General features: G+C 43.8%; 15 protein-coding genes across 15 annotated transcripts; 6 read left to right on the forward strand and 9 right to left on the reverse strand.

Annotated features, from left to right (window-relative positions):
- Positions 1 to 192: 192 nt before the first annotated feature.
- On the forward strand, positions 193 to 749 carry Bfra_005926 (uncharacterized protein; the record flags this gene model as incomplete). Its single annotated transcript, XM_037336301.1, has 2 exons — positions 193 to 340; positions 559 to 749. Coding segments are annotated over 2 exons (339 nt in total), but the record flags the coding sequence as incomplete, so codon positions are not given.
- Positions 750 to 1474: 725 nt separating this feature from the next.
- On the reverse strand, positions 1475 to 2056 carry Bfra_005927 (putative mitochondrial 54s ribosomal protein 19 protein; the record flags this gene model as incomplete). Its single annotated transcript, XM_037336302.1, has 2 exons — positions 1475 to 1809; positions 1928 to 2056. The coding sequence occupies 2 exons, from the start codon at positions 2054 to 2056 to the stop codon at positions 1480 to 1482; spliced, it is 459 nt and encodes a 152-aa protein (XP_037191512.1). The 3' UTR covers positions 1475 to 1479.
- Positions 2057 to 2414: 358 nt separating this feature from the next.
- On the forward strand, positions 2415 to 3956 carry Bfra_005928 (putative survival factor 1 protein). Its single transcript, XM_037336303.1, has 3 exons — positions 2415 to 2767; positions 2821 to 3625; positions 3677 to 3956. Exons 1-3 carry the CDS (start codon positions 2421 to 2423, stop codon positions 3779 to 3781), a joined length of 1257 nt encoding a protein of 418 aa, XP_037191513.1. The 5' UTR covers positions 2415 to 2420; the 3' UTR covers positions 3782 to 3956.
- A 270-nt stretch (positions 3957 to 4226) lies between these two features.
- On the forward strand, positions 4227 to 4932 carry Bfra_005929 (putative histone h4 protein; the record flags this gene model as incomplete). The annotated part of the gene is made up of 5 exons (XM_037336304.1): positions 4227 to 4378; positions 4512 to 4559; positions 4611 to 4698; positions 4749 to 4811; positions 4870 to 4932. The coding sequence occupies 5 exons, from the start codon at positions 4227 to 4229 to the stop codon at positions 4930 to 4932; spliced, it is 414 nt and encodes a 137-aa protein (XP_037191514.1).
- Positions 4933 to 5330: 398 nt separating this feature from the next.
- Bfra_005930 (uncharacterized protein) lies at positions 5331 to 5813 on the reverse strand (the record flags this gene model as incomplete). The annotated part of the gene is made up of 2 exons (XM_037336305.1): positions 5331 to 5744; positions 5808 to 5813. 2 exons carry the CDS (start codon positions 5811 to 5813, stop codon positions 5331 to 5333), a joined length of 420 nt encoding a protein of 139 aa, XP_037191515.1.
- A 921-nt stretch (positions 5814 to 6734) lies between these two features.
- Positions 6735 to 9734, forward strand: Bfra_005931 (putative rad5-like protein; the record flags this gene model as incomplete). The annotated part of the gene is made up of 5 exons (XM_037336306.1): positions 6735 to 7205; positions 7261 to 7372; positions 7448 to 8480; positions 8536 to 8706; positions 8756 to 9734. The coding sequence occupies 5 exons, from the start codon at positions 6735 to 6737 to the stop codon at positions 9732 to 9734; spliced, it is 2766 nt and encodes a 921-aa protein (XP_037191516.1).
- Positions 9735 to 10539: 805 nt separating this feature from the next.
- Bfra_005932 (putative transcription initiation factor iia small subunit protein) lies at positions 10540 to 11909 on the reverse strand (the record flags this gene model as incomplete). The annotated part of the gene is made up of 3 exons (XM_037336307.1): positions 10540 to 10998; positions 11126 to 11222; positions 11422 to 11909. The coding sequence occupies 3 exons, from the start codon at positions 11907 to 11909 to the stop codon at positions 10540 to 10542; spliced, it is 1044 nt and encodes a 347-aa protein (XP_037191517.1).
- Positions 11910 to 12485: 576 nt separating this feature from the next.
- On the reverse strand, positions 12486 to 13379 carry Bfra_005933 (uncharacterized protein; the record flags this gene model as incomplete). Its single annotated transcript, XM_037336308.1, has 2 exons — positions 12486 to 12730; positions 13319 to 13379. 2 exons carry the CDS (start codon positions 13377 to 13379, stop codon positions 12486 to 12488), a joined length of 306 nt encoding a protein of 101 aa, XP_037191518.1.
- Positions 13380 to 13394: 15 nt separating this feature from the next.
- Positions 13395 to 14330, reverse strand: Bfra_005934 (uncharacterized protein; the record flags this gene model as incomplete). Its single annotated transcript, XM_037336309.1, has 4 exons — positions 13395 to 13913; positions 13938 to 14025; positions 14089 to 14262; positions 14290 to 14330. 4 exons carry the CDS (start codon positions 14328 to 14330, stop codon positions 13395 to 13397), a joined length of 822 nt encoding a protein of 273 aa, XP_037191519.1.
- A 1438-nt stretch (positions 14331 to 15768) lies between these two features.
- On the reverse strand, positions 15769 to 16731 carry Bfra_005935 (uncharacterized protein; the record flags this gene model as incomplete). The annotated part of the gene is made up of 1 exon (XM_037336310.1): positions 15769 to 16731. One exon carries the CDS (start codon positions 16729 to 16731, stop codon positions 15769 to 15771), a length of 963 nt encoding a protein of 320 aa, XP_037191520.1.
- A 248-nt stretch (positions 16732 to 16979) lies between these two features.
- Positions 16980 to 17538, reverse strand: Bfra_005936 (uncharacterized protein; the record flags this gene model as incomplete). The annotated part of the gene is made up of 2 exons (XM_037336311.1): positions 17438 to 17538; positions 16980 to 17115 (listed from the first exon to the last, which is right to left on the reverse strand). The coding sequence occupies exons 1-2, from the start codon at positions 17455 to 17457 to the stop codon at positions 16980 to 16982; spliced, it is 156 nt and encodes a 51-aa protein (XP_037191521.1). The 5' UTR covers positions 17458 to 17538.
- Positions 17539 to 17740: 202 nt separating this feature from the next.
- On the reverse strand, positions 17741 to 18433 carry Bfra_005937 (putative transcription initiation factor iia small chain protein; the record flags this gene model as incomplete). Its single annotated transcript, XM_037336312.1, has 3 exons — positions 17741 to 18086; positions 18177 to 18324; positions 18390 to 18433. The coding sequence occupies 3 exons, from the start codon at positions 18431 to 18433 to the stop codon at positions 17934 to 17936; spliced, it is 345 nt and encodes a 114-aa protein (XP_037191522.1). The 3' UTR covers positions 17741 to 17933.
- Positions 18434 to 18692: 259 nt separating this feature from the next.
- Bfra_005938 (putative v-atpase proteolipid subunit protein) lies at positions 18693 to 19502 on the forward strand (the record flags this gene model as incomplete). Its single annotated transcript, XM_037336313.1, has 5 exons — positions 18693 to 18750; positions 18807 to 18841; positions 18895 to 18986; positions 19040 to 19348; positions 19400 to 19502. 5 exons carry the CDS (start codon positions 18693 to 18695, stop codon positions 19500 to 19502), a joined length of 597 nt encoding a protein of 198 aa, XP_037191523.1.
- Positions 19503 to 19898: 396 nt separating this feature from the next.
- Positions 19899 to 24116, reverse strand: Bfra_005939 (putative molybdenum cofactor biosynthesis protein; the record flags this gene model as incomplete). The annotated part of the gene is given in 8 exon segments (XM_037336314.1): positions 19899 to 20418; positions 20529 to 20952; positions 21091 to 21301; positions 21442 to 21617; positions 21995 to 23086; positions 23102 to 23671; positions 23721 to 23799; positions 23850 to 24116. 8 exon segments carry the CDS (start codon positions 24114 to 24116, stop codon positions 19899 to 19901), a joined length of 3339 nt encoding a protein of 1112 aa, XP_037191524.1.
- Positions 24117 to 24297: 181 nt separating this feature from the next.
- On the forward strand, positions 24298 to 24938 carry Bfra_005940 (putative rpp14 family protein; the record flags this gene model as incomplete). Its single annotated transcript, XM_037336315.1, has 2 exons — positions 24298 to 24514; positions 24583 to 24938. The coding sequence occupies 2 exons, from the start codon at positions 24298 to 24300 to the stop codon at positions 24936 to 24938; spliced, it is 573 nt and encodes a 190-aa protein (XP_037191525.1).
- Between the last annotated feature and the right edge of the window lie 2 nt (positions 24939 to 24940).

Genomic DNA, 24940 nt, shown 5'->3' on the forward strand with positions numbered 1-24940 from the left:
GGCTGGGCCGTCGCTGCTTGAAAAAGAAAAAGGAAAAAGTTTTTACGAGGTACGAGGTACGAGGTCTACTGGTAAAAACGCTTCATTCTCTAAACACATGTGATGCAAGAAAGAAAATCGAGTTTTTTCCTACGTACGTACGAAGATAGATACTCTTGCCCTCAGCAAATCACATAAGCTGAGATTATCTAGGTCTCGACCACCATCATTCCGTTTTCAGCCAGGCATTGTGGAGAGGTGGATCGAAATTTTAACACCGGCGGGATAAAAATAAACAGATGGAGAAAATGTAAAGCCCAACCTAGAACTGCACTTCTACAGAGGCACGTAGACTGTGGTCGTTCAGTAGATGTGGCTGACTGGCGATTCTGTATTCTTGAAACCGCCTTATAAACCGTGATGAGAAAGGGGGGCGACCTATCAATAAGTACTGACTGGCATGCCATCTTTACTTCTGAGACTCATTACAGCAAACTCATTACAACAAATAAGGCATATGTCTCTATGTAATTGGAACCAGCAATTCTCCTACAATGGAGAAATTGGTTCCGTCTTGAGTCGCTCAAATCAAAAGACTCAAATTAACACCAGGCATCTCTAATTGCTTAATTCGCCAAAGTCTTTATCTTGCACAGCAGCTCAGCAGGCACAAGATTATGCACGTCGAGTCTACAGAGGCGCCTGCTTGCTTGTACAACATTAGCATCGTATTTGGTCCCGGCACATCCGATACTGAGCATCGTCTATGAGTGGATCGTTGTACATTCTTGGGGGGCGATTTGGTTTGTAGATCTTCCTGCTTTATTGACACTTAAGGCTGCATTGGTCGTAGATAGCTGGGCTCGCTGGGATACGATTCTTCTAGGTTTCTTCTAGAACTCCACTGTCAAAGCCAAGCCTAAGTGATACCGAGTGTTACCGAGGACAACCCCTGAAGCCCCGATTTCGCTGCTGGGGTTGCGCAAAGCGTTCCAGAAGGATTGGAGGAGATGCTTACACGTGATCCAATTAGCTCGAAGCAATCCGGAGTTCGTCTCGGATTTCCAATGAGAGACATCCGTTCCGTGAAGAGACATCTTAGGAAGCATGACCTACCTACTCAAGTATTTACTCTCGCTGAGCGCCCAATAATCAAGTATTTGGAAGCGCAGTTTTAATGAAGAGCAGAATGAAACAAATCGGCCAAGTGTGCATGGTGTTGGAAAAGTTTGTATTGTTACATGAGTCCATCTCTGAGCATGCTATTGGACAAACACTCATAGCTCGGATTCATCAACACTGTTAACGAAATATTTATGTCCTAGTCGAAACATTCTCGAGGTTAAACCGTCATGAAAATCGTCTATTTTACACCATGTAATCTCAGGTTTCCCTCTGAGAGTAGTGTACATATGAATCCCAACGCCGCCGCAATGATATCACACGTGTAAATTGACTCAGCTTATTCGAATCAGCCTGATCGACAACCCCTCGCCCCCTTCATGCGACAACCTTAACCCCAATGGTTTTCGCCTGCGCAATCACTGATTTGCAAAGCCCCTCCAAAGATAACCCTGATAGGCGCAATTCCGATTGTTTTATTTTGGCAATCTCGTAGATGTGCTTCAAACTGACAGTACCCACAACCGTTGTCGAATCTGGTGCTCCCTTTAGCTTTCCCTTTTTCGCCTCAACACCCGCAGCGCTGAGAAGTAACCATGACGTTGACGGTGTGCGTAGTTCGAAATGGAATGACCGATCTGGTCGTACTGTAACTCTCGCGGGAATTGGGGTTCCTGGATTCATATGGGCAGTTCTCGCATTGAATTCCTAGCGAAACTGTTAGACTAACTGACCAATTGAGAACGACAAAGCTTGTATTTATGATACAAATGAACTCGAAAATGCAGCAAAATTCAGGAACTGCGCAACTTGGGGATGTGCGTACCTTGCAAAAATCCATTGACTTCACACCTTTACTTCCCAATGCAGGACCAACTGGAGGACTAGGACTGGCTTGTCCTGCTCCTACTATGAGTTTCACTATCACATCTGAAGCTGCGCGTGCTTTCGACATCGTTATCAAGGTGCTGGCTGAGGAAGATGTCCTGACAATGAAGCTTTCTTGAGGTCAATTTGATAAATTAAAATTTTAGGCCGCGTCTGTCGCCTTGTCGATAAGGTTCCGAAAATGACATGGGTTCTTTTGGTCAAGGATCCATTCAGCCTTTCAAGGTTACCCCAAATTTTAGATAATCCACATGCCGAAACTCATTTGATTTCTGTAAAATGATGCGACACAATGCCTTTTACAATAATACGTCATTTGTATACAATTTGATATTCTTCGCAAACGACAGCAAGATTAATCCCTTCTAAATCTATGAAAGGGGCTTGCACGTGATTAAATATGGATGATGGATGCATTAGGCAGGAACAAGATGATGGGGGTCATCTTGGTACTTGAAGGACGGTTGCCCCTCTCTCAAAGTCAAACATCACAACAAATCATTTCAACCCCCAAAGTTGCAATAACACAAATATTCAAGATGATGAACTGGGCCAAAAAGACGATGGCCAATGTTGCCGGTACAGCGGAACCGATCTATGGACCGTCAGCAATTATACCAGTCGGCAAGCAAGCAGAAACCACGCCATACACTGAACTTTCGCGAGAAGATATGAAATGGGCCGCTATGGACTCGACGAGCGTAGAGACTCAGACCTTCTATTTCATGGCTGATAGTGGACATATTGCTATGGCGCAAATTATACACAGTAATGTTATGTATGATTTACACTTCTCCCCTCGAAAGAATGAGATGCTAATACTATAGGAAGTGGCGTGCGAACGACAACTCAGTTCAACTGCAAAATCTCCTATCCTAAAGGTAGTTCAAAGCCTAATCTATGGAGTTCCGATCAACTCAGCAACGTCGAATTCAGCGATGATAAAACCTGCTTCTACGCAGACGATGTTGCTATTGATCTTTCTGAGGATGGCACAGAATATACTATCAAATCCATGACGAATGAAGCATCCATCGTCAACCTCACAGTGACTCGAGTTGCTCCGGGTTTCCATGTCGGTAAAGATGGCAAATCATATTATGGCACGGATCCAAAGGCTCCTTGGGGCTCGATGAGACATGCATTTTGGCCACGAACTATCACCAAAGGTTCTATTACCACCAAAGATGGGTCAATAGACTTCAAGGGCAAGGCATTATTTATACATGCGCTCCAGGGAATGAAACCACATCACGCTGCCGCAAAGTGGAATTTTGTCAACTATCAAGGTCCACAATTTTCAGCCATAATGATGGAATACACAACACCTCCAGCATATGGTTCTACCGTTGTCAGTGTCGGTGGCATAGTCAAGGATGGCGAAATCATCTGTGCTGGAGCTGGAAATACCGCAAAACACACCAGGATCAAGAATGACGAGGATGCTGGCTGGCTGGAACCAGAGGCTGTCAAATTCGATTGGCAAGGAAAGACAAAGGATGGAAAATCCGTTTCTGGTTTAATCGAAACAGACCTCGAGGAAAGACTCGATAGAGTTGATGTCATGGCTGAAGTCCCTGGGTTTGTGAAGAAAATCGTGGGCAATGTTGCTGGAACAAGACCATATATCTACCAGGTTTGTCATACATACTTTTACGAAATTCCGTGATACTAATACTACACGTAGTACTCCCCGCGTAACAAGCCAACCACTTTGACACTGAAGATTGGAGATGAAGAAATTACAGAGGAGGGAGTTCTCTACACCGAAGCAACGTTTATTTCCGAATGATACCTTGGGACTTGAGTTTATGGTATTGATGTTTTTACTTGTCAATTTTTTTGGTTTTTGGGCGTCTGCAGAACAAGAGACATCATGGGTGCATTGGAGAATAAGTACATACATTTTAGGGCTTGGAGATACCTTATGGGGTAATAGAGTCTCTTTAGGAGGCTTGGATATCAACAGAAGTTCTTTTTCAGAATAATAAATTCGCTCGGTACATATCTAGTATTGAAAGTGAGACCTGGGTGAGAGGAAAAAGCAGAAAAACGCGCTAGTTTCAAGTCCCGTGACTTCGCTCTCCCCCGCTTCCCAGCCGCGTTCAACTTTCGTTTGTTCAATCCCTTTCAACTTTCATACAATTGTCTCGACTCCATTGGATGTATGATCGAGTAATAATATTACAATAAACTGCTACCTCCTCTAAAGCCGGATATCAACTCCTTGTAGTAAAATGGCACCACAAACCTTATCCTCACCATACCCTCGAAAAGGACATCATTCAATGGCCGGGAAGAGCGTGATGTCAAGCCTTGGCGGAGGCAAGGGCAAGACCGGGCTTGGTGGTAGGGGAATTGGAGGTGGTTCTCGTTTGAGAAGACATCGGTAAGTTTTCTGGATCGATCTCTGTGATTTCACCATGCTTTGGAGATTCTTGAAGTTACTTCATTCATCACTGTCAAGGATTGTACAGTTCACAAATACAATGGACAATTTGCTAATATGCTTCTGATTTTAGAAAGGTCTTGAAAGATAACATCAATGGTATTACCAAAGGTGACATTCGGTTAGAACTTCCGTGATAAGGCTGAAGATGCGATTTAATCACAATTCATAGACGTCTAGCACGCAGAGGCGGTGTCAAACGTATCTCATCGATGATCTATGGCGATGTCCGTGAGGCAATTAAAGCACGTTTGAATGAGGTTTGTGCACTCGTTACAATACTGAGATCGTCGTTTTTAACACCTTGCAGATTTTGAAGGATTGTGTCGCAATAGTTGAGCACTCGAAGAGAAAGACGGTCACTGTCAACGATGTGGGTTCCTTGTGCTAAAGTAGCTGGTTGAGACTCAAAGCTGATAATGCCATGTTAGGTCATTTGGGCGTTGCGTCGACAAGGAAGACCTCTCTATGGTTTTGACAACATCGACAAGTGAACAGCTGCACGCTGTTGATGTGCATTTCGACTATTTTGCGAGGATACCCGTTGCGTGCGTATTTGTAGGACTATTTATGGATATGGGAATCTTGGCGCGCAACACTTTTCGTTGTTAAGCTATGAGTTTTTCTTTTTTTCTGACAAGATATTGAGGATATATCGAGCGGCAGAAGTACGTTTGTATCAAAATTCTGATGATTATATGGTATTGGAAGGAGGAGAATCAAATGGAGGCCATTAGGTTATGAGCAGGCTCTATGCAAAAGTGTGTTCAACTTTTTTCGGTCCTCTTCTATTTGCCCAGGAAAGATGAACTGTCTGTATTTACTTTTCTTCCGTGCTCAAGTGAGCATAACTCAATGCCAAACCCAATTGAATGTTGTTCGTTACAATACCCTACGCCATAGTCGTACTCCTCTCCATTCCTCTGCCACCTCCTCTACCAGCACTTGAATGCATCCTCTCCACTCCCACATCACTATGCATTCTCAGCACCTCACTTCTCCCATTGTTTTTCCCATTTTGACTCTTTCTTCCCATAGATCCTCTCCCTTTTTTCTCCAATTTTTCCACCCTCTCACTCTCCCTTTTCTCCCACAATTCGTCTATGCGTCTTGAGCTGGCACCCCCATACCAAACTCTCTCGCTATAAATACCCATTTTCGGTCCGCCTGGATACTGTCCCTTTCGAACTTTACTCTTTCTAGAGAAATAGGTGCAGGTTATGTAGAAACCGTGGATGTGGCCGGGAATAACACCAAGGAGGAAAAGGATAGTGTTGAGGAGACAGTCGGCACCCACGCCTGCGATCTAGGATAGATTTTAGTCTAGGTGAGTGGCACTGAGGTTGAGAAAGGTGGAAAAGAGACTTACAGCCATGACTGTCACGGGCGGACCTTTGATTCGATTAGTTTTCTAATTGTATAATTCGATGATGGAAAATTGTAGAAAATGTACGTACAGAAAATATTAATCAAAAACATCAATAATCTTTCTCGAATCATCTTGACTTGGAATCCCAAAGACAACGTAAACACAATTCGCTTGCCCTGTTCAAATATACAGATTCACACCAAAGTTCGCAAAAGCTGTCAAAAATGGAATAAAATACACGACTTTCTAATCACAAATATCAGATCAACTTAATCTTAAAGACCTTGGGAACTGGAAGACAATAAAATTCAAGTATTTTATCAGGCTTGCGTTATCTATCTATTGATTCTAGGAGCCGAATGTGTTGGATCCTGTTCTTTCGAATGAAGAGAGCAGGGATAAGAAGCTTGGTTTTGGTTGATGACGATGACGATGAGCTGCATGTGAGAATGTGAGAAAAGGAAAAGAGAACATGAGTTAATGTATCTATGCTTATAATAGTTGAGTCTATAACAATGCAATATCGATGTTTAGTTCGCAATGGCGAATAGTGGTATATCAAATTAGCTAAAACTACCTACCTATGCTAAGAGAGCTAGCATATGGAGTCATTAGGTTATGCGGCCCCAAGCCGGGGTAGAAGATGCTAGCATTTACCCAGCTAGCAATAGCGATCTAGAACAAATAGCCACATCGTTGACAGAAACAGATGAGGAGTAGCAATCAACTTACTGAGAAACACTTCACCCAAACATACAAACAAATCGATTGAACACAAAACCCATAATCACGTGCTCAGGCGTTATAGATCCATGTAATCACCGATGCTCTTGAAACCAATTGAACCTTGCAAACGCGTCAAGCTTTCTCTCGTAACAACCACATTTTGCAATTTTGGTACATGATAAATCGGTTTTTGGACTCATCATGTCGAATCTAGGCAAACGCAGCGCGTCGTCTGGTTTTGTCGATTTGACAAACTCGGATTCAGAGGATGAGGTACCGCGCGCTCAGCCCAAGCAACCGAGACTTAATTCTACACCTGGTCTGTCAAGAGCTGGTTCTGGTTCTTCAAGACCTTCACAGGCGGCTGGAAATTCAAGTTCGAGTCAAGCTTTGAATGTCCGTGATCAGTGGGGCGAGGGTGAGGAAGATGAGATTATTGATTTGAGCCAAGATGTTGAAGAGGGGTTTGGATGGGTGTTGGTTGGAGCTCTTGATGGGAAGATTGTGGGCGTTAGATTTTATGAAGGATATGCGACGGCTGGTGAACAAGTCATGATTAGGAGAGAACCGGGAAATCCGTATGATTCGAATGCGATTCGTATTAATAATGTGAGAGGTACACAGATCGGACACTTGCCGAGGGAGCTGGCTGCTAAGTTGGCAGGGTTTTTGGTATGTACTTCTGAAGATATTGGCGATGTGAAATGGAGACTGATGCAAAACTTAGGACGCGAGAACAATTGTTATGGAGGGAGTTCTTACTGGAGAAAAGAGAGCATATGATTGCCCTGTTTTGCTTAAGATTTATGGACCGGCGGATCCTGCCGTGAGAGCTAACTGTATGCTATATCCTCAAGCAGTCATCTGCTGCAAGTTTCTAGAATGATGTTTCTGCTTGCTAACTATACAACTAGTGGAGAAGCAGTTGGCGGCCAAGAGATTACCATTGAAGAGACGAGAAGTGGCGCCGCCAAAGCCGCCGAAGGCTCCAGTTCTACCGCCGCAGAGGAAGCAAATGGGTTTCACATCTTCTCAAGCTAGTAGCTCAAGTCAAATAGAGCCAACACCTCAACCAGTAATTGATCTTGCACATTTTGTTGCGAACAGCGAGCGATTCAATCCGAGAGAAGTGGATAAGATGGCCGAAGAGTTGGGCTTACCTGAAGATGCACTCTCAAAAATGCCCATGGCAGAGCAACCAAAAGATCTCAAGGCTACATTACTTCCATATCAGCGTCAAGGCTTAGCATGGATGCTTGAGAAAGAGAATCCAGTTTTACCAGATGCAAAATCAGACAAGGTTGTGCAGCTTTGGAAAGCCTCAAAAGAACATAAAGGCACTTACAAAAATATCGCAACCAACTACTGTGATAAAGCTCCGAAGTTGGCCTCGGGTGGTATACTTGCGGATGATATGGGTCTTGGAAAGACTTTGCAGGTTATCTCCCTTATTCTTGAGGGTGGAACAGGTACAACTTTGATCGTTGCACCGGTCAGTGTTATGTCAAACTGGGCACAGCAAATAGAAAGACATATCAAGGAAGACAAAGCCTTGAAAGTCTTGACTTACCATGGTAGCCAAGGCAAGGTCAAGGCAATGACCCCGAGTGACTTTAAAAAGTACGATGTTGTTATCACCACTTACGGCACACTCAGCTCAGAATTGTTCCCTCGCGGTTCAAAGCTTCCCGCGAAACTTCCGACTACTTCTGGATTGTTTTCCTTCAACTGGCGCAGAATTGTCTTGGATGAAGGTCACATCATCCGTAATCCGAAGACAAAGAGTGCGATTGCAGCAACAGGTATCAGTGCCATTTCAAAATGGGTACTGACAGGAACACCAATTGTCAATACTATCAAGGACTTTTACTCGATGCTCAGATTTCTGGGTATTGGTGGTGGCCTCAATGAGCTTGAGGTTTTCAACGCCGTGTTTACTCGTCCATTGTAAGTGCTCACTCAAGGAGCATCACATTAATTACTTATGCTAACTTACGTTTAGGGCGTCAAGGAATCGTGAATCAGAACTGCTTCTACAAACAACAATGAGAGCTTTGTGCTTGCGACGTAAGAAGGATATGAAGTTTGTCGATTTAAGATTGCCAGAATTGTCTGAGTTCGTCCACAAGGTCAAGTTCAGAAATGATGAATTGAAGATCTATGAAGCTTTAGTGTGAGTACCAACATCCAATCTCCCAATACCTATACTAACAAGAAATCAGTCAACAAGCTAAAGGTATGGCCGATCAATATCAAAAGCAGTCGGAATCTCTCATGAAGAACAAAATCCAATATACCCACATTCTTGAAATTCTGCTTCGCATGCGTCAAGTATGTAACCACTGGAAGCTTTGCGAGAACAGAGTCAACACCCTCATGGACATTATTGAAAAAGACGACGTAGTTGTACTCAACGCCGAGACTCGTCTCGCACTACAAATGCTCCTTCAACTAAACATTGACAACCACGAAGAATGTTCCATCTGTCTCGAAGAACTCCATAACCCGGTCATCACAACCTGCAAACACGTTTTTGGACAGGAATGTATCGAACGCACTATCGAAATACAACATAAATGCCCAATGTGCCGTGCCCATCTCGAGAACAAAGAAGTCCTCGTTCACCCTGCTGTCGAAACAGCAGAAGACGAGGAAATCAATACAGATGAGCAATCTTCCAAAACCGAAGCTCTCATGCAAATCATCAAAGTCACACACAGCGACCCACTTTCCAAAATCGTCATTTTCTCGCAATGGACCTCATTTCTCAACATCGTTCAAAAACAACTCGAGCAAGCTGGAATCAAATTCGCTCGTATCGATGGTTCAATGACAGCTCCGCAACGTGACAAAGGCATACATTCCCTCGAAAGCGATCCCGAATGTCGAATCCTCCTTGCCAGTTTGGCCGTTTGTTCCGTAGGTCTCAATTTAGTAGCAGCAGATACAGTCATCCTAGCCGATTCCTGGTGGGCCCCGGCAATCGAAGATCAGGCGGTGGATCGCGTGCATCGATTGGGACAAAAGCGTGAATGCAAGGTTTGGAGATTGGTAATGGAGGGAAGTATCGAGGAGAGAGTTTTGGAGATTCAGGCGGAGAAGCGAAAATTGGTCGGTAGAGCATTTCAGGAGCAGGCGGGTAAGGGTAGAGGAAAGGGGAAGGAGACGAGGATGGGAGATATTTTGAGATTGTTGCGTTGAGTGATGAGTAGGTTGGATTTGTATATTATTGGGGTAGGTGATGGGTATTTGATGGGGTTTGGATCTGTGGGAATGGCGAATTCGTATTTTGTGGAGTTAAGGGTGGGTGGGTGTGAATGACTTAGAGAGATGATTCTGTTTCGCCTCGTGGCGTTTGGATAGATTCATGAACCTGTGCGAATTGTACAAACATACCTACATAAATGAAATAAAGATCTGTGAAATGTAAAATTTCAGCATATACGTCGAGTGAAATGATGTTCTTGTGTTGTGAAATATCACTCTAAGCACAGGAAGCACATTTGTAAAAAGAAACACCGCAAGAGCTACAAGGTAGGCCAACCCATTAAAACCCAAGCACGCCGGAGCCCGGCGATGTGACGAAAGAGATGGCCCATGGGAATAAGAATTGAGAAGCTCACCAGGGAGTTCTGCAAATCAATTCCCGGTGAGCTCTGATCGAAATCTGAATGCCGAACTTCGTCGCCTTTGGTTGAGCTTTCCCTCTTCGATACAATATCTTGATATTTTGATCGTGTTTGAGTTGGACTTCCGACGTTTGGTCTTGTTTTTTCATACATCGCATTTATATAAGTGATTGCCCATATCCTAGTTCTCTACTAGATCTAGAGAATGTATGATTGGGACTCAGAATGAGAACCAGCGAGTAAATCTAATAACCATACCATAACATCATATTAAATCGTGTCCAGCCCAAGGTTAACGCCAAACAACATTCCACCGCCCGTATAGTATCGAGCCATATATGCCAAAAACACATCTATACAAATAATGGAATTTCCAATCAATGGATTAATAAATCCTCTTCCTCGTCACTCTTCCCCTCATCATCCAATCCCAAATCCAGAACATCATCATCTCTTTTAGAACGTTCGTCATCAGAACCCTCCACAATACCCCCGCCCAGTTCCAACTCTTCCCCTAATAGTCCTTCCCTTTCCTCTCCTTCGCTTCCGCTTCTCCGTCTACTTTCTCCATTTTCCATATCATTTCCACCATTTCCCTTCTCTTCCTCTTCTCTTCTCCCAATAATCACATTCCCTGCAACTAACAATGCCGCGCCTAGAAACCATAATGGTGGCAAACTTTCCGAGAATATTATAAAGCCAAGAACGGCCGTTATCATGAAATTGGACGATGTATTTATGATAGAAACTTGAACGGTTGAGGTACCACGAGCGAGGGCTTTGGTAAAGAGAGTCCACATTATACCATTGAAGACCAGGTTGAGGAGGAAAAATATCTATTGCAGTTGTAGATTAGCAATGTGTACAGTCTAAGAAATCTTGTGGTTGTGTTGGTGTTCCGTTTCTCATGAAAGGTAACATCCAGAAACAACATTGCTTATTGAATAAGAATGGGAAGCTCACTCCTCGCACACCATATTCAACAACCTTTTCACCCTCCCCCAATCCAAAAAATCCTGCAACATGCTCTGCGAATGAAGTCGTTAATTGTGTTGTCGTTCTGGGTTCAATAAAGTGTCAGCGCATTGAATTCTAGTAATGACATGACATATCCGATCATTCCGTGTAGCTTTGAAAAGAAACCAATCCGGTACATCGGCGCATCCATAATCGCTTTTCTTCTATACTGTTCCTTCCATTGAATCGCCAAGTCCGCGCAACGCATCTGAAGCCAAAAAAATAATCCAAAAACAACCTACAATTTCGCAAAAACTCCATTGAAAGCCGCACAAGCACCACTAGCCACCGCCAATAAAATCCACTGCGATTTCCGACTAATATTCTCCATTGTGTTTTCTTGCTCTTCTTCTTCGTCCTCGTCTTCTTCTAATTCCAATTCTGGCTCATTCCCTTCACGATGTGAAAAAGATGTTGATTCAGAAATCGTAGTTGCATTATAAGACCCGTCGTCATTCAGAATCCTATTCTTAGTCTGAAGCTTATATCTAACCCCTGCTCCTGTTGTGCCCAAGAGGGGTTTACGTGGATCATCCACCCCAACTCCACCCAGTGCGTCTACTCCACCATCAGCCTCGGGTGTGAGAGCGGACATGGTAGAACCGGTAGTGAGTGCTGTTGTTGTACCGGCGTTGGCTTCTACGGATCCTGGGGATTCGTGATTGTCGGATTCGTAGGCAGAGGTGAAGAGGGTAGAGGATTGCGTTTTGCGTTTGGCAGGGCGGAGCATGGTGAAGAGCCTATAGTGTTGGGCGTTGTTAGGGTAAGGTAGAGGTGGTTATCCCTTTGTTTGAGGTGTGGTTTGGGGTGATGTAGTAAGTTACGGTGCCCGGAAATGAGCCTGGACACTGCGCTGATGCTGATTGCAAGGGGCTTCGGGAAATCATAGATGTCATTGAAGAATCTCACTAGCAATTATGTGATTTGATAATTGTCGTCAAACAGTTTTAATGGTAAGTAAGTAGGTCATCTGCATATCATCGGAATTATTTCTTTTTCTGGATTAGTGAGTCGAGGGCGTTGCACCTTCCTCTTCACAGATACTGCATAACGCCATGTTTTCAAAAGCATGTATCTAAGGACTTCTGGGGCAAATTCATTTTTGCTTCAATTAGCTGGACTCCAGGTTCATCGCCATCATTTCTACTGTATTCAGTAAAACTTATTATGCTTTGGTGCTCGAAACTTGATCATCATCTTCCTCTCTCACCCGCTGTTACCATCTTCTCCGTTTCCACATATCTTCCCCCCGTTTCAACACTAAAGCGCCAGTTGCTCAAGAACCAAGGTGCTTCCTCTCAGCTTTTCAAATTACACGGTACGCCCTATTCTCGAATACACAAGCCCATCTTCGAGAGTCATATCTTTCTTCAGTTCCCACATAAGAAACCACCGTGAGCCAGTTGCTGAAATTGCAATGAAGGGCGTTCGGGGAATTGGTATTACAACCAGGAACCTGAGAGTTGGGTGCGGATAAAGTGCCTATGATAGAGCAGGTCTCAGGTATTGGGGTCGATGGTCTAGTGACTGCCACGAGAAGCTCTTCGGGTTCTTTGGATGGTCCAAGGGATCAGTAGGAAGCCGAGGAGACGATCCATCTTCTTGTGACGATGTCTATGTCATAGACATTGAAAAGAAACCCCATATTCCGAGTCTTTTGAATACATACCATTATTATCTCATTTAATGCATTCCGATCGGATTTACGACCAATAGAACGAATTCATAGAGCTGATTTAAGCGTCAGTGGTGCGATCCTGGATCCTCCACGTGTGTTGAGGTTGAGGTCGAAGTATCAGCTACCGAGTTTGGCTCTTGTGTGTGAGCAATCCATATGATATCAAAGAATTTCCATTCTCATTTTTAATATCGACGGTTTCATTCGCTTCTGACAAAGCAGGTGATAGTTCTCTCTAAGGCATAGGATTCGAGAATTCGAAATCTACAATCTTTGGAGTCATAATACTGAAAAAGAGTATGACACAAGACATTGATATGCAAATGCCTCAAGGTCTCACTAATTCGATCACTCAAGTCATCATACTGTCTCTGTGATCATAAGGTAAAATCATTATACTATCATTCATCTAACAAGTAATTTGTTATCTATTTCAAGAGTGAAAATAAAAATATGATAACGCAAAGGCCCGAAGACATAAGAAAACCCTCCTCGATTCAAGAAATCCGCCGAGGATACCATTAATCAAAACCAGCCTTAATGTTTCTCATCAGTCTGCCATTCTTTCCAATCCTCCGGCTTCTTTCTTTTTCTTTCCTCCTCGTCGGCTGTTGGGCTTTCAGCTGTCTGTCTTCCCGCCGACTGTCGCGCGATTGCCTGTCTTTCTGTTATCTCCTTTTTGCGAGTTTCCTTAGAGACGCAGGGCCTCCTCTTCGGTCTGATGTAATCAATCTCGTACAACCCACCTACTCGTGGCCGTCCTCTACTACTAGAAGAGCTACCCACTGATGTTGGTGTCGGGGAGCTCGATCTCGAAGCCGAGCGGTTAATTCTGCCTGATACTTCTCGGTCACGGAAACTGTCTGAGTTACCCTTTGTTCCTTGAGCTGTCAACTTGACTGGGATGTCATACCGCAATTGAGAGAGCCATTTCTGAGTAGGTCGCATGTCAAAGGGTGTAGGAGAGGGGGGTAAGGATGGTTGAGAACATGTGTCTGAAGAGCATGAGGCCTGGGACAGTCTCGATGAGAAACCGTATTTATGGTGGCGTGTTTTCTAAACAGTGTTAGAATAAGTCACTGCTGGGAGGACATAGTCGGCTGCGGCGTCGCCAGCAGAAGCAGAAACAGAGGCATATGTAGAGGATGTGGAGCTTGGCGAGTATGCGCTGGAGCGTTTGCAAGTTTAAAGAAGTGCGGGGGGGGGGGGGGGGGGGGGGGGTTGGTTGTACTGTGGAGCTAAAGCATTACTAGTAGAGGTAGAAGCAGAGGTAGAATATGCCACATATGCGCTAGAGGATTGACGGTTTATTGAGGGATGGGGAAAGTTCTGGCTGTAGCGAGGATCTGGAGCATTAACGGTGGCAGAAAAGGCAGGGAATGCGTTGTTCATGGACGGCTTTGAACTGGGAGACGGCTGATCTGCTACCTACGAGTAGAGATAATTCTTGTTGAACTTAGGATCTTGAGACATGGTTGCTTTTTTCTTGTGAATGAGCGTACAGTTGAAAATATCTTTTCAGAATGTCGAGAATATGCAAATAATCCTATTAATAGTCCAAGGAAGTAAGTTCCTGGTACTTCAACTTTTTTCCCCTCTCCTCAGGAAATCTCGAAGCTTAAGAGTACAATTCTCGCACTAAGACTATGGTCTTTAGAATCATAATGTGGAAAAGGGGTATGAATCAAAACATCCTTTTGGATGACTCGAAGCTTCCCTACTAGGAATCAATGAATCAACTCATACACTTTAATGCTAGAATTATCATAGCATCTCTATGACTAGAATTGCACTCTCAAGATGAAGCTTTGAGTCTTCCGAGGATATGGAAAGGTACAAAATGCAGATCAAGAATATACTGTATACTCGGAAACAGACTTAAGCTTGACATATTTCAAAAGTTCATGAGGATTCATTCACGGACAACACAATCTAACCGGCTTGGCAAAGAAGAATTTTGCGCATTGAATAACATTGATTTTAATAAGACATGATTAGAAATTGGTGGAAAAGATTGTGGAGTAGGGAGTGCGATAGTCTACTCTAGATCGAGTAGTATTGTTGATAGTATACTAGCTGCGAGCCAGATGATGGTATTGGGAGTGAAATTTGAAGTGAAAGATACACAGTTAATTATATTGATATCATTACTCATTAAAATCTTAACATCATAATACTGCATATCTTTAATGTTCAAACTTCGTACATCTTCCAAATCTTCACAAATATAAGATAACTAAATGAAGTCTATACCATTTAGCATCTTTCCCTTCAAATTATCGAGTAGGATACCTCACACATCTCTCTTCGGCGACTCTTTCACGGGTTCCTACAAATACCCCCATTTGAACTGCCGATATCAAATGCAAGTAATCCTTTCGTCGCCTGTGTAGCTACGGGTACTTTCCTCCCAAGAAGAGTAGAGCAGTCACATATCGAAACCCCCATGGTCTTACTCGATCGCCACTTTCAAGCCTTGTTCCTCCCAAGCAAGCTTCGGAAACTACAAGCTCAGTTGTCGAAACGTTCGGGTTTAGTGGTACAACATTATTGCCCTCGCTTCTGTATGATCTGCTACTGGGGAATTACCGGGTTACGTAGAGGCGCGGTCCTAACAGGCAGTGTTTGGGTAATTGGAATCGAACGCTCGTTCTATTAGAAACTGTAAGTCGGTTGGGTTGGCGTATGATTTCCTGGGTGCAGTCTCTCTGCCTTAGCTCTCCATTTCACTGGCCTTTTATAGGAGGAGAAAGAATGACGTGAGAGCTGCCAGATTGAATATGCTGGTGAAGTCTTGTTCTTATCGACAATATTCATAGTAGCTGTGTCAACATCTTGAAAGCTCGCATATCAATGTACGCAATGTTCAGCTACCAGAGATTTAGTCTTTTGCGCGCAATGTCGATGGCTCTCAAGTATCTTTTGTCTGTAAAGACGAAAATGACATTTTCCAGCGCAGGCTAACTCTAACTTCAGTCCACTTGTTACTTATCGTCTTTCTCAAACTTAACGAAGTTCTTCGAGACTCCTGTTCCTGTATCTGTGTCTGTGCCTCTTCCAGGCGCATATTGAAATCCCGCGACATGTCTTCCATCTCTCCTTCGTCGAATTCACCCGGTAACACAGATGGGACAGTCTCAAATCTATCTTCATCAAACAATCCCAGGGCAGAAACAGCCGAACTGTTCTCCTTACGGCCTTCTGTCATTAGGCCAATGACCGTGAGCCGAACTACAACATCGTCGAGGTCCTGCTGAATATCTCTTCCCTCATCGCCCGTTTCCACCATCGCCTCCCAGTAATATTCGCTGTAATCCCCTTCTGGTATACCGTAGTTTTCCTCGAATTCTTCACCCTCGTTCTGTGATTCATCCTGAGACGCTTCACTCTCGGTTGCAGTGAAATACAGGTCATCATTGAACACTCCATGCTCGGACACATCATTCCATATCTTTTTCTCTTCAAAGAATGTAATTTCAGACTCATCCAACCAATCCAGTATATGAAACTGGTTCTCAGTCAAAGGTCGATGTTCAAACTCAGGAATTACACCCCTATACATATCACTTGGCACCTCAGTCACAGAACCCTCCTCGCAAGCTATCAAAGAATCGGTGGTGAGTATAGGGGATGGAACAGCATTATTGCGAAGGATGATTAGAGGTGGCGAAAAGCCCAAGTAAGACCTGGTAGCCGAAGAGAAGGATCTAGGTCTTGTTTTCTGTATCACTACTTTTTTTGCAGCTACAAAGAGCCTCTTGATCGTTGGTCCCGGAGACGGCATGGTTTCAATGTTTGAAACTCGAGGAGGAAGGGAGAAGGGAGATCTGGATACAATGAGGTTATTGTTCAGTTGAAAGTTCTTTTCGAACATATTGAGAGGTGTGTCGGTTGAGTTGCCCATAAAGTCACTAGACTAGGTAAATGACGAATACCGTTAGGTAGCGCAAAGTATATATATGGGAGCTATAGTATGGGGTACCCCATCATTTGTATTGAAACTTCAGCCATTGACAAATAATATCAATTGTTTCTTTTTAGTCAAATATATCGGGCTTTCGTATTGGTACCGGGTCAAATCAGATTTGATCCTCATGCTCAGTTGGCGTTTCAATGGCAACTTTATTTAGCCAAGCATCTTGGTCTGGACTTTTGGTGAGAATACCTGAATGATGGTCTCGAGTTTGGAACTTGAGATAATTGGAAAGAAAACACATATAGCTGAGCCCCATGGATCGTCATGAGCTGAGTAGTCTGTCTTCGTGTAGAGAGTGTTGGCGCAAGTATTTTCATTGAAATCGCTTCAATACTGAGAGAGATTGATCAGCAACCTCAAGAAACATTTGGATGGTCAAATCATGATGGGTAAGCTGGAAGATGCTCCAAGTGGAAAGAGTAAACCTCTTCAAAACATTCAATGTATGAACTAGTCCCTATAATTGAATGGATAAACTGGGCATTAGGTGACAGTAAAGAGGGAAGAGAAATAGAAAATCGATGAAAGATTCCTTCATGATCATGTACTGGGTGCCAACTTAGTACCTATCTAGTATAGTCGACTTTACCCAATGTAAATATACCGATTCATAAATGGTAGCATTGACAAAGGAACCCTCAGTGATGGAGGGATTATTTATTTTCTTTCCTTGGAGTATCTTCAATTGTTCACAGCATTCGGACACTGAAAAGCTCTGTTGGAATTGCTTTGTCTCTCTGATTTATAAATCATGATCACTTTTACTGGAGCATAGTGTGGCTCTTTCGAGAAAGACTGGTAAACAGAATTATCATGGTTCTGCTACTAAATTAGTGACGCATCGCATTGCGATGTCTATGATTTTGATACCATGCCGCTATATACGAACAAGCTAGGCATGCTTTCCTCATTCTCCGGCAAAGCGCCATGAAACGCCACGGAAACCAATAAACGCCCGAGATATCCTTTCTCTAAAGTCATTGAAGAGCCCAATCTGTAAATGCCATTCTTGATCATCCGAAAATCATTCTGTATCTCCCAATCTATCCACCACTATGTCCCTAATATGTCGAATGCCCGTAAAGAGTCCTCCCTAATATCTACTGAGGATCACCGGGCTTCTTGCTGTTGCAGCTCACGATCTTGACTTTGTCCGCCGTGACTGACTGACTGGAGTTCTCCATCTTGAAAGTAACATCCTTAATCAAGAAAGTCCAAACCTCGTCGCAGAAACGATACGTATCCAGATGTCCCTTCAGTATCCAGTCAGCTAAAATTCTGTTTCATTGTCGCCACTCATGTCGAAAAGTGTTGTTCCTTGTAAAGACCCTGGGCGCATATACCTTGAAAGTCAATCTCGCCTTGACTTTGTCTGCCAAAACCTCCGTAATACTTCTATCAAAGTTTGCCAATATTTTCATTGCGAGCTGAGGCTCGATACGTCTCTCGCTGATCAAATCGTCAAGGGTATCTGTGAGCGCCATGCCGATACTTAATGCTTTGTCAGTAAATGTAGATATATTTGTGAACTTGTGTAGCAAAATAAGGCACAGTACCTGCTACGGCGGTAGAGCTCGTAGAAAGACTGTGGAGCCGCCATCTTGTATGATTGTATTTTGAGATTTGCGGTCGAAGGGGAAAAGTTGATGTTGTTGATGGTTGTTGTTTATATATGGAGGGAAGGCTGAAGTAAGCGGCTGTGTTGCGCAGCGTTTGGCGCTAGCTACGGTTGGCGATTTAGGTTACTCTTTCGGTTGGAGCTCGATGAGGTACAGACCAGACCACCCAAACCATAGCTTGTCGACATCAAATAAATACTCAATTCCTTTCACTTTGTTGACGCAGATTATCTGGACAAGATGAGCCTTACATATGGAATTGGTGGTGCTACCACCGCGTTGGCGGTGGTTGGGGCTTGTAAGTTTTGGATGTCCTGTTTGGTTCGATGATTTAAAGCTAACAGGTGCTGCTAGATATGCTCTTTACTGGCGATGGAGAAGCTTTCAATGTACGAATTTCGAAGCGCGATCTACAAAACAGTGAATCTAATAAGAGTAATAGTTCGGACAATTCCTCGAGGAGATATCGCCATACGCGTGGGCAGACATGGGTATTGGCATGTGTATAGGATTGTCAGTTGTTGGGGCAGCATGGTACGCAACAACTTCGCCCCTCTTTCTCGATCATCAGCTCACAAAGTATGTAGGGGAATTCTGATTACCGGTTCTTCGATTCTCGGTGGTGGTGTTAAAGCTCCTCGCATTCGAACCAAGAATCTTATCTCCATTATTTTCTGCGAAGTTGTCGCCATTTACGGTGTCATCATGTCCATCGTCTTTTCATCCAAGCTCGGTCTCATGGAGAGCGAAAACCTTTATTCTGCCAGCAACTACTACACCGGATACGCCCTATTTTGGTCTGGCATAACAGTTGGAATGTGCAACTTGATATGCGGTGTTTCAGTCGGCATCAATGGTAGTGGTGCTGCCCTAGCAGATGCTGCTGACCCAAGCTTGTAAGTGTAGCATGTCGATATAACCTGCTTGAAGATGCTAATCCGTGACAGGTTTGTTAAGATTTTGGTTATCGAGATTTTCAGTTCCGTACTAGGACTTTTTGGTCTCATTATCGGCTTGTTGGTTTCATCAAAGGCACCGGACTTCGAGTAGAGGATAAGCTGTGGGCGTGAAGGAGAGTTGCAGTTCTGGTGTGGAAAGAGACGTTAGATAAATGACTGTTTTGTACCGTGTATATCATCCAAGTGGAAGCCGACAAATGGCGTTCAGGGAGAAATCGATTTCAAGCACTTTTGGGTTTTTAGGCAAGGTTGCATTAATATTACTATTGTCAAATGGTGGTATCGCTAGATTGTATTATTAAAATGCCATTGTAGTAAATGGAACGCTCGTGCTCTTGAACATAATTAAGTGCCAAAGTGCAACATTTCATGACTATTCCACTGCAGCTTACACGCCCCAACGGGTATTATTCAATTAGCGACACGCCATGCTTTATTGCTTTATCATCATCTTCGAAGTCACAAGCTTTGTGCCTCCCCTGCTCCATTATAGCTCATACGACTCGATTTCCTCCGCAGCCACAATCGGGCCCCTTTCAATATCCATGGCCTTTTGTGATTGTTCCTGTAGTTGTTGCATTTGTTGCATCATCTGCTGTTGCCACATCTGTTGCTGCTGCACCTGGTATTGTCGGAGAATCTGCTGCTTGGCAATTTGTTGCTGGACTAACTGCTGCTGTATCACCTGCTGCATCACATTTTGTTGCGTATGTTCTTGCATCTGCTGCTGCCGATGTTGTTGATTGAGATCCTCTAAGCTTCGTCCAAAAGGATTGATTTGAGCATGAGATACCCCATAGCCAGGTTGTAAATCACTGTTCACACCCTGTCGATACGTACCAAATGGCTGCATGCCATCGGCTGCTTGGGATCTTGTACCAAGTTCGCGTTGAATTTCTCCCATCTTGGAGTTTACCCGTACTCCACGAGCTTCAAAGTGCTGCTCCATCTTTCGCCCGTATTGATAGAACATTGCAATATCCATGCCTCTCTCCTTGAACTTCTCACTATAAGAGTACGAATCAGCCTTTATATATTGATATGCAGCACTCAGTTAAAGGGAGTGGATGTTTTAAATGCATAAGCACAGTCAAAATCAGAGAAACGTCGTACTTACCGCCAAATGTGTCGCAATGGTATGCCGTCCTTCAACCTATCCACGACATACTGCTCATCTTGAGGTGTCATTCCACAGTGATTCCAGAAGTACTGGCTGGGTACACCCTCTACCATTAGTCCTTCATAATAACCTCGGCTACTCCATTGTTGAGTAACACCATCTACACCTTGATTCAGTTCATACATTTGCATCTTTGCTGGAAAGTATAGTTCTCGTAAATCTTTTATGGAACCTTTCTCTGAAGCTCCCTCGGGAATGTCTTTCTCTTGAATCGAGATCAAAATTGCGAGGTCCTGGTCTTTAACGGAGATCAAGTCTGCAACGGCATTGTTGATGTACGGCGTGAAGATGTAGGGATGGTGTAATGAAGCTTTGAGTCTACGCTCTAACAAGTTTTCTCCAGTGGGTGGTGTTGCTTCATCTACAACCTTGTGTGGTTAGTACTTTTCAATGGAAACATTGGAAAGCAAGGCATATCTGGATATTGAGCCGTAGGGGTTTGATCAGAAGCTGGAAAAACTCAAACGGAGTGGGGTTTATAATGATAAATTGTACTCACGTGGGGGAGTCGATGTTTTGGCTATCTCCATGTCAAGAAAGTCTTTGGACACGCATTCATTTGGAGTAGAGGAGAACTGGATTGAGTGAGGTGGAGGAGGGTATGTGATCGGTTCAGCTAACTTGACTGCGAAGATTGGGCCGGTGAGGTCGCCAATTCCTTCGAGAAATTCACAGTCTTCATAGGTGCGGAATGGAACGGCTTTTGGCATCTGCAAATAATTAGTAATGTGGTAGCATTCGTGGTGCTTCATAGACTTCAAGCAGATCTTTATAAAAGCTACCAGTTCTCCGGTGTATATAATCTTGACCAAGAATATAGAACAACACAACACAACACAACTAAACATACATGGTATTCTTCTTCACACATTTTGCAGTATCCAGATTGTCCGATCCATTTACAAGTACCAAAATCCAAGCCATCCAAGATGCCAACCCTCACAAAAAATGCTCTGAAATTTTGTTCGGGGCATGGATTAAGGCGAGCTGTCATACCAGCTCTCCAGAAAACTGTATTGCAGTATTCTGTGATTTCGATAGATTTATGGCCACATTTTTGCCATTGATAGTATTCGTATTGACACATTATGAAGTATCTGTATTTAAATGAAAGTAATATTGTTATGATTGTGGACAGTCAAAAAACAAAAGAAGGCTTGAATGTAAATGTTTGGGAAGGAGAGAAAAAGACCATATTAAGGATGTTCTAGAACTTTTGATACCGAGAATGAGAGAAAGGAAGAGCTCCTTCCAATTAAAGAATGAGAATTACATTTAATTCACTTTTGATTCCCATTTAGGTAATTTTACTCATCATGACATTAAAATCCATCCATTCAACCACCAACCACCAACATCCATCTCAATTGAATCTTCTCGCCCTCTTGTAAAATTCAATCAACCTTCATATTGACTCCTGACCATACTCATCAGCAACGCTTCTACCTTTGTCTTTCTCGGCAAATCCTTCGATCCGATTGGCAAGCATAATAATGCATTTGCACTCTTTAAGCTTCCAACCCTTGAGCTGCGTTGCATGCCAGTGCTACTTGCATATAAAATGCCGTCTCTCCCTATTGAGACAATCGCTCTATGGTACTCAACTCTTTGGGGATCCAAACGAATATCGTGTGATAGAGTTACTGGAACCTTAGGCAATCCCACAGGAGATATTCCAGAAGCGTGATGTAGAGAAGGTAGAACAAATAGATGTAGGGTAACTATAGCTGAGACCGGATTACCAGGTAGAGAAAATATGACCTTTGAAACTCTTTCCCCATCGTTGTTCTTCACTGGTACCGTTGCAAAAGTTGTAGGTTTCCCAGGTTTCATTGATACACGACCGAAATGAATTGTTCCCCCTAATGATCTCTCAATGGTAGGTTTAAGAAGATCGAGCTCGCCCATCGATACACCACCAGTGGTGATAACAACATCAACTTTTCGAAGTCCATCCCGAAGTGTTTGTTCTAAATCTCCAGGCTTATCTCGAGCGATACCGAGATCTATGACTTCAAATCCTAGACCTTGCACGGCAGCCATGATTGTTGGCCTATTACAATCACGAACTTCTCCCATTCTAAGAGAGCCAGGTCTATTATGTTCGACAATTTCGTCTCCTGTGGAGAGCACACCGACGATTGGTTTTTTGTAAACAGTGACTTCTGCTCTGCCGACAGACGTGAGTAGACCGAGTTCGCCACCATTGGCAGATATTTCTTCCCCTTTGCGCATGATAATAGACCCAGCTTCAATGTCACTACCGACTTCTCTAACATTTTCACCAGGCTTTACTCCATCGGCTAATATCTCGACTTCTTTCTCCTCCCCACCATCCTCGGTCATCGTCTTCAGCACAGTATCTTCTACCATTATTACAGAAGTAGCCCCAGGCGGAAGTGGTGCACCAGTTGTAATGCGTGCGATCTGACCTTCTAGCAGAAGAGGATGCTCACCGGCGGTGGCATGAGATATCGATGCCACAGGAAACACGCCTTTGTTCGATTTACCTTCTGTAGCAATGACCGCATATCCGTCTACAATACTGGCGCGATATGCCGGCACAGCTTCAGTTGCCGTAACATCCTCCGCTAGAACAGATCCTACTATGTCTCCATTTACATCAGCTTTCACGACATGTGGAGCAGGTGTATGTTTTTCTATTAGCTTCAAAGCTTCTTCGACAGATAACATGGGGTATGGCGATGAACGACTCCGTCGCGTTGGACCGAGAGCGGGATCATTTGAACGAGGATTTTCATCTGGCGCAGTATGTCTAACAGGCATTGCATGCCCATGGCTATGACCGTGACCATGTGAGTGATTATGGGAGTGATCATGTTTATGTGAATGTACCGACAGGGAAGCACCCTCAGAACCAATACCAGCTTCCTTCTCGAGCTTCTTCACACCTCCCAAATGAAGCGTCCGGGAATCTGCTCCTGCAGCCTGAAGGCAAGCATGCGGTAAAAGCTTCAATATTGATTGAAGGTTCTCCTTTGCTCCTTTGGGAGATCCAGGTAATGTGACGATGATTGTCTTGTTCCGAACACCCGCTACCGGCCTTGACATGAGAGCAACTATTATCAGTCAGCTAACTGTTGGTACTCGTGATTCTTCCAAGCCTACAAGGGGTGACTGCCAATGAAGCAGCAAGCATTCCATGGACAAGTCCTGGAGCTTGCTTGTGTAGAAGGGGTGTAATTGCCTATGATAGTAGATTTTAGCATGCGCATAATACCTTGGAGACTGTATTACCTCAGGAGTATTATCTGAGACTGCAAAGCCGGTCCCACCAGTAGTAATCACAACATTGATAGTACTTCCTTGGTCCGTCCAGGACATCACACTTCTCTGAATATCTGTCACATTATCACTCACGATCTTCGTTTCCACAACTTCCCATTGGCTGTCTGCTTCCTCGAAAACGCCTTTTAAAACAGGACCGGAGGAGTCGGTTGACGCATCTTTAGCTGCAGTAGTCGACACAATAAGAATTGCTGCCTTCAGAGTCTGTTTATCCATTTTGAAATCTGCCATCGAATGATTTGAGGTTCTAGTCATCGCTACCCCTCGGCAGATAGTGAACTTCCCCACTTACCGATCCCTAGGCCGACGTCACAAGAAATCGCGTATCCCGGACTTTTTTTTTGTTCAGCGCGTTGTTCCAGACCAAAGAAATTGATAAAATCAAGTCTCAACAACCATGGTACGGATTAAGAATCGATACCTTCTGGTCAATATTCTCTACCCGGAACTGGAGAAAAATACCGGCGGCAAAGAAAAACTACCAGATGTAGTGGTGTTCAATCAGCCAACCGTCGATGCACTGACTTCGCGCGCACTACTGAGAGGTATCCAACTGGAAGTTGCGAATCTGTTTGGAGATTATGGAAGCGGTGCAATTGCAGATAGTATTGCAGGTTTGTTCTTTTTCTTCTGAAACAAGTTTTGATCTAACGGGGTGGATACTGATGCGATTGCAATGTAGTAAAATATTTGTCATCTGCGACGTCGACATTTATTCTACGGGTCTCGCGAGCGCATTATCGAATTGTTTGGGCAGCTTTGTCGCTAATGAATAGCTTACCTATTAAGAACGGTAAAAATTGCGTTTTCAGAGTTGTGAGGGTTAGTGGAACGATTAGAAAGGCAGAGGAAGAAGCTATCAGAAGGGCGAGGGGGATGATATTAAAAGCCCGCAGAGACCTGGGCGAACAAAGTGAATCTACCTTGGAGAAGATGTTTGGCACAAAGGGAGCTACGGCAGACTCTGCGAAAGATCTCATGATGGTGGATGCAGTGGATAGTGAAGACGATGAAGAATTAAGTGATGGAAATGGTTGAGG

The sequence above is a fragment of the Botrytis fragariae genome, assembly GCF_013461495.1.
Source record: "Botrytis fragariae strain BVB16 chromosome Unknown tig00000075, whole genome shotgun sequence".
Taxonomy (NCBI): Eukaryota; Fungi; Ascomycota; class Leotiomycetes; order Helotiales; family Sclerotiniaceae; genus Botrytis; species Botrytis fragariae.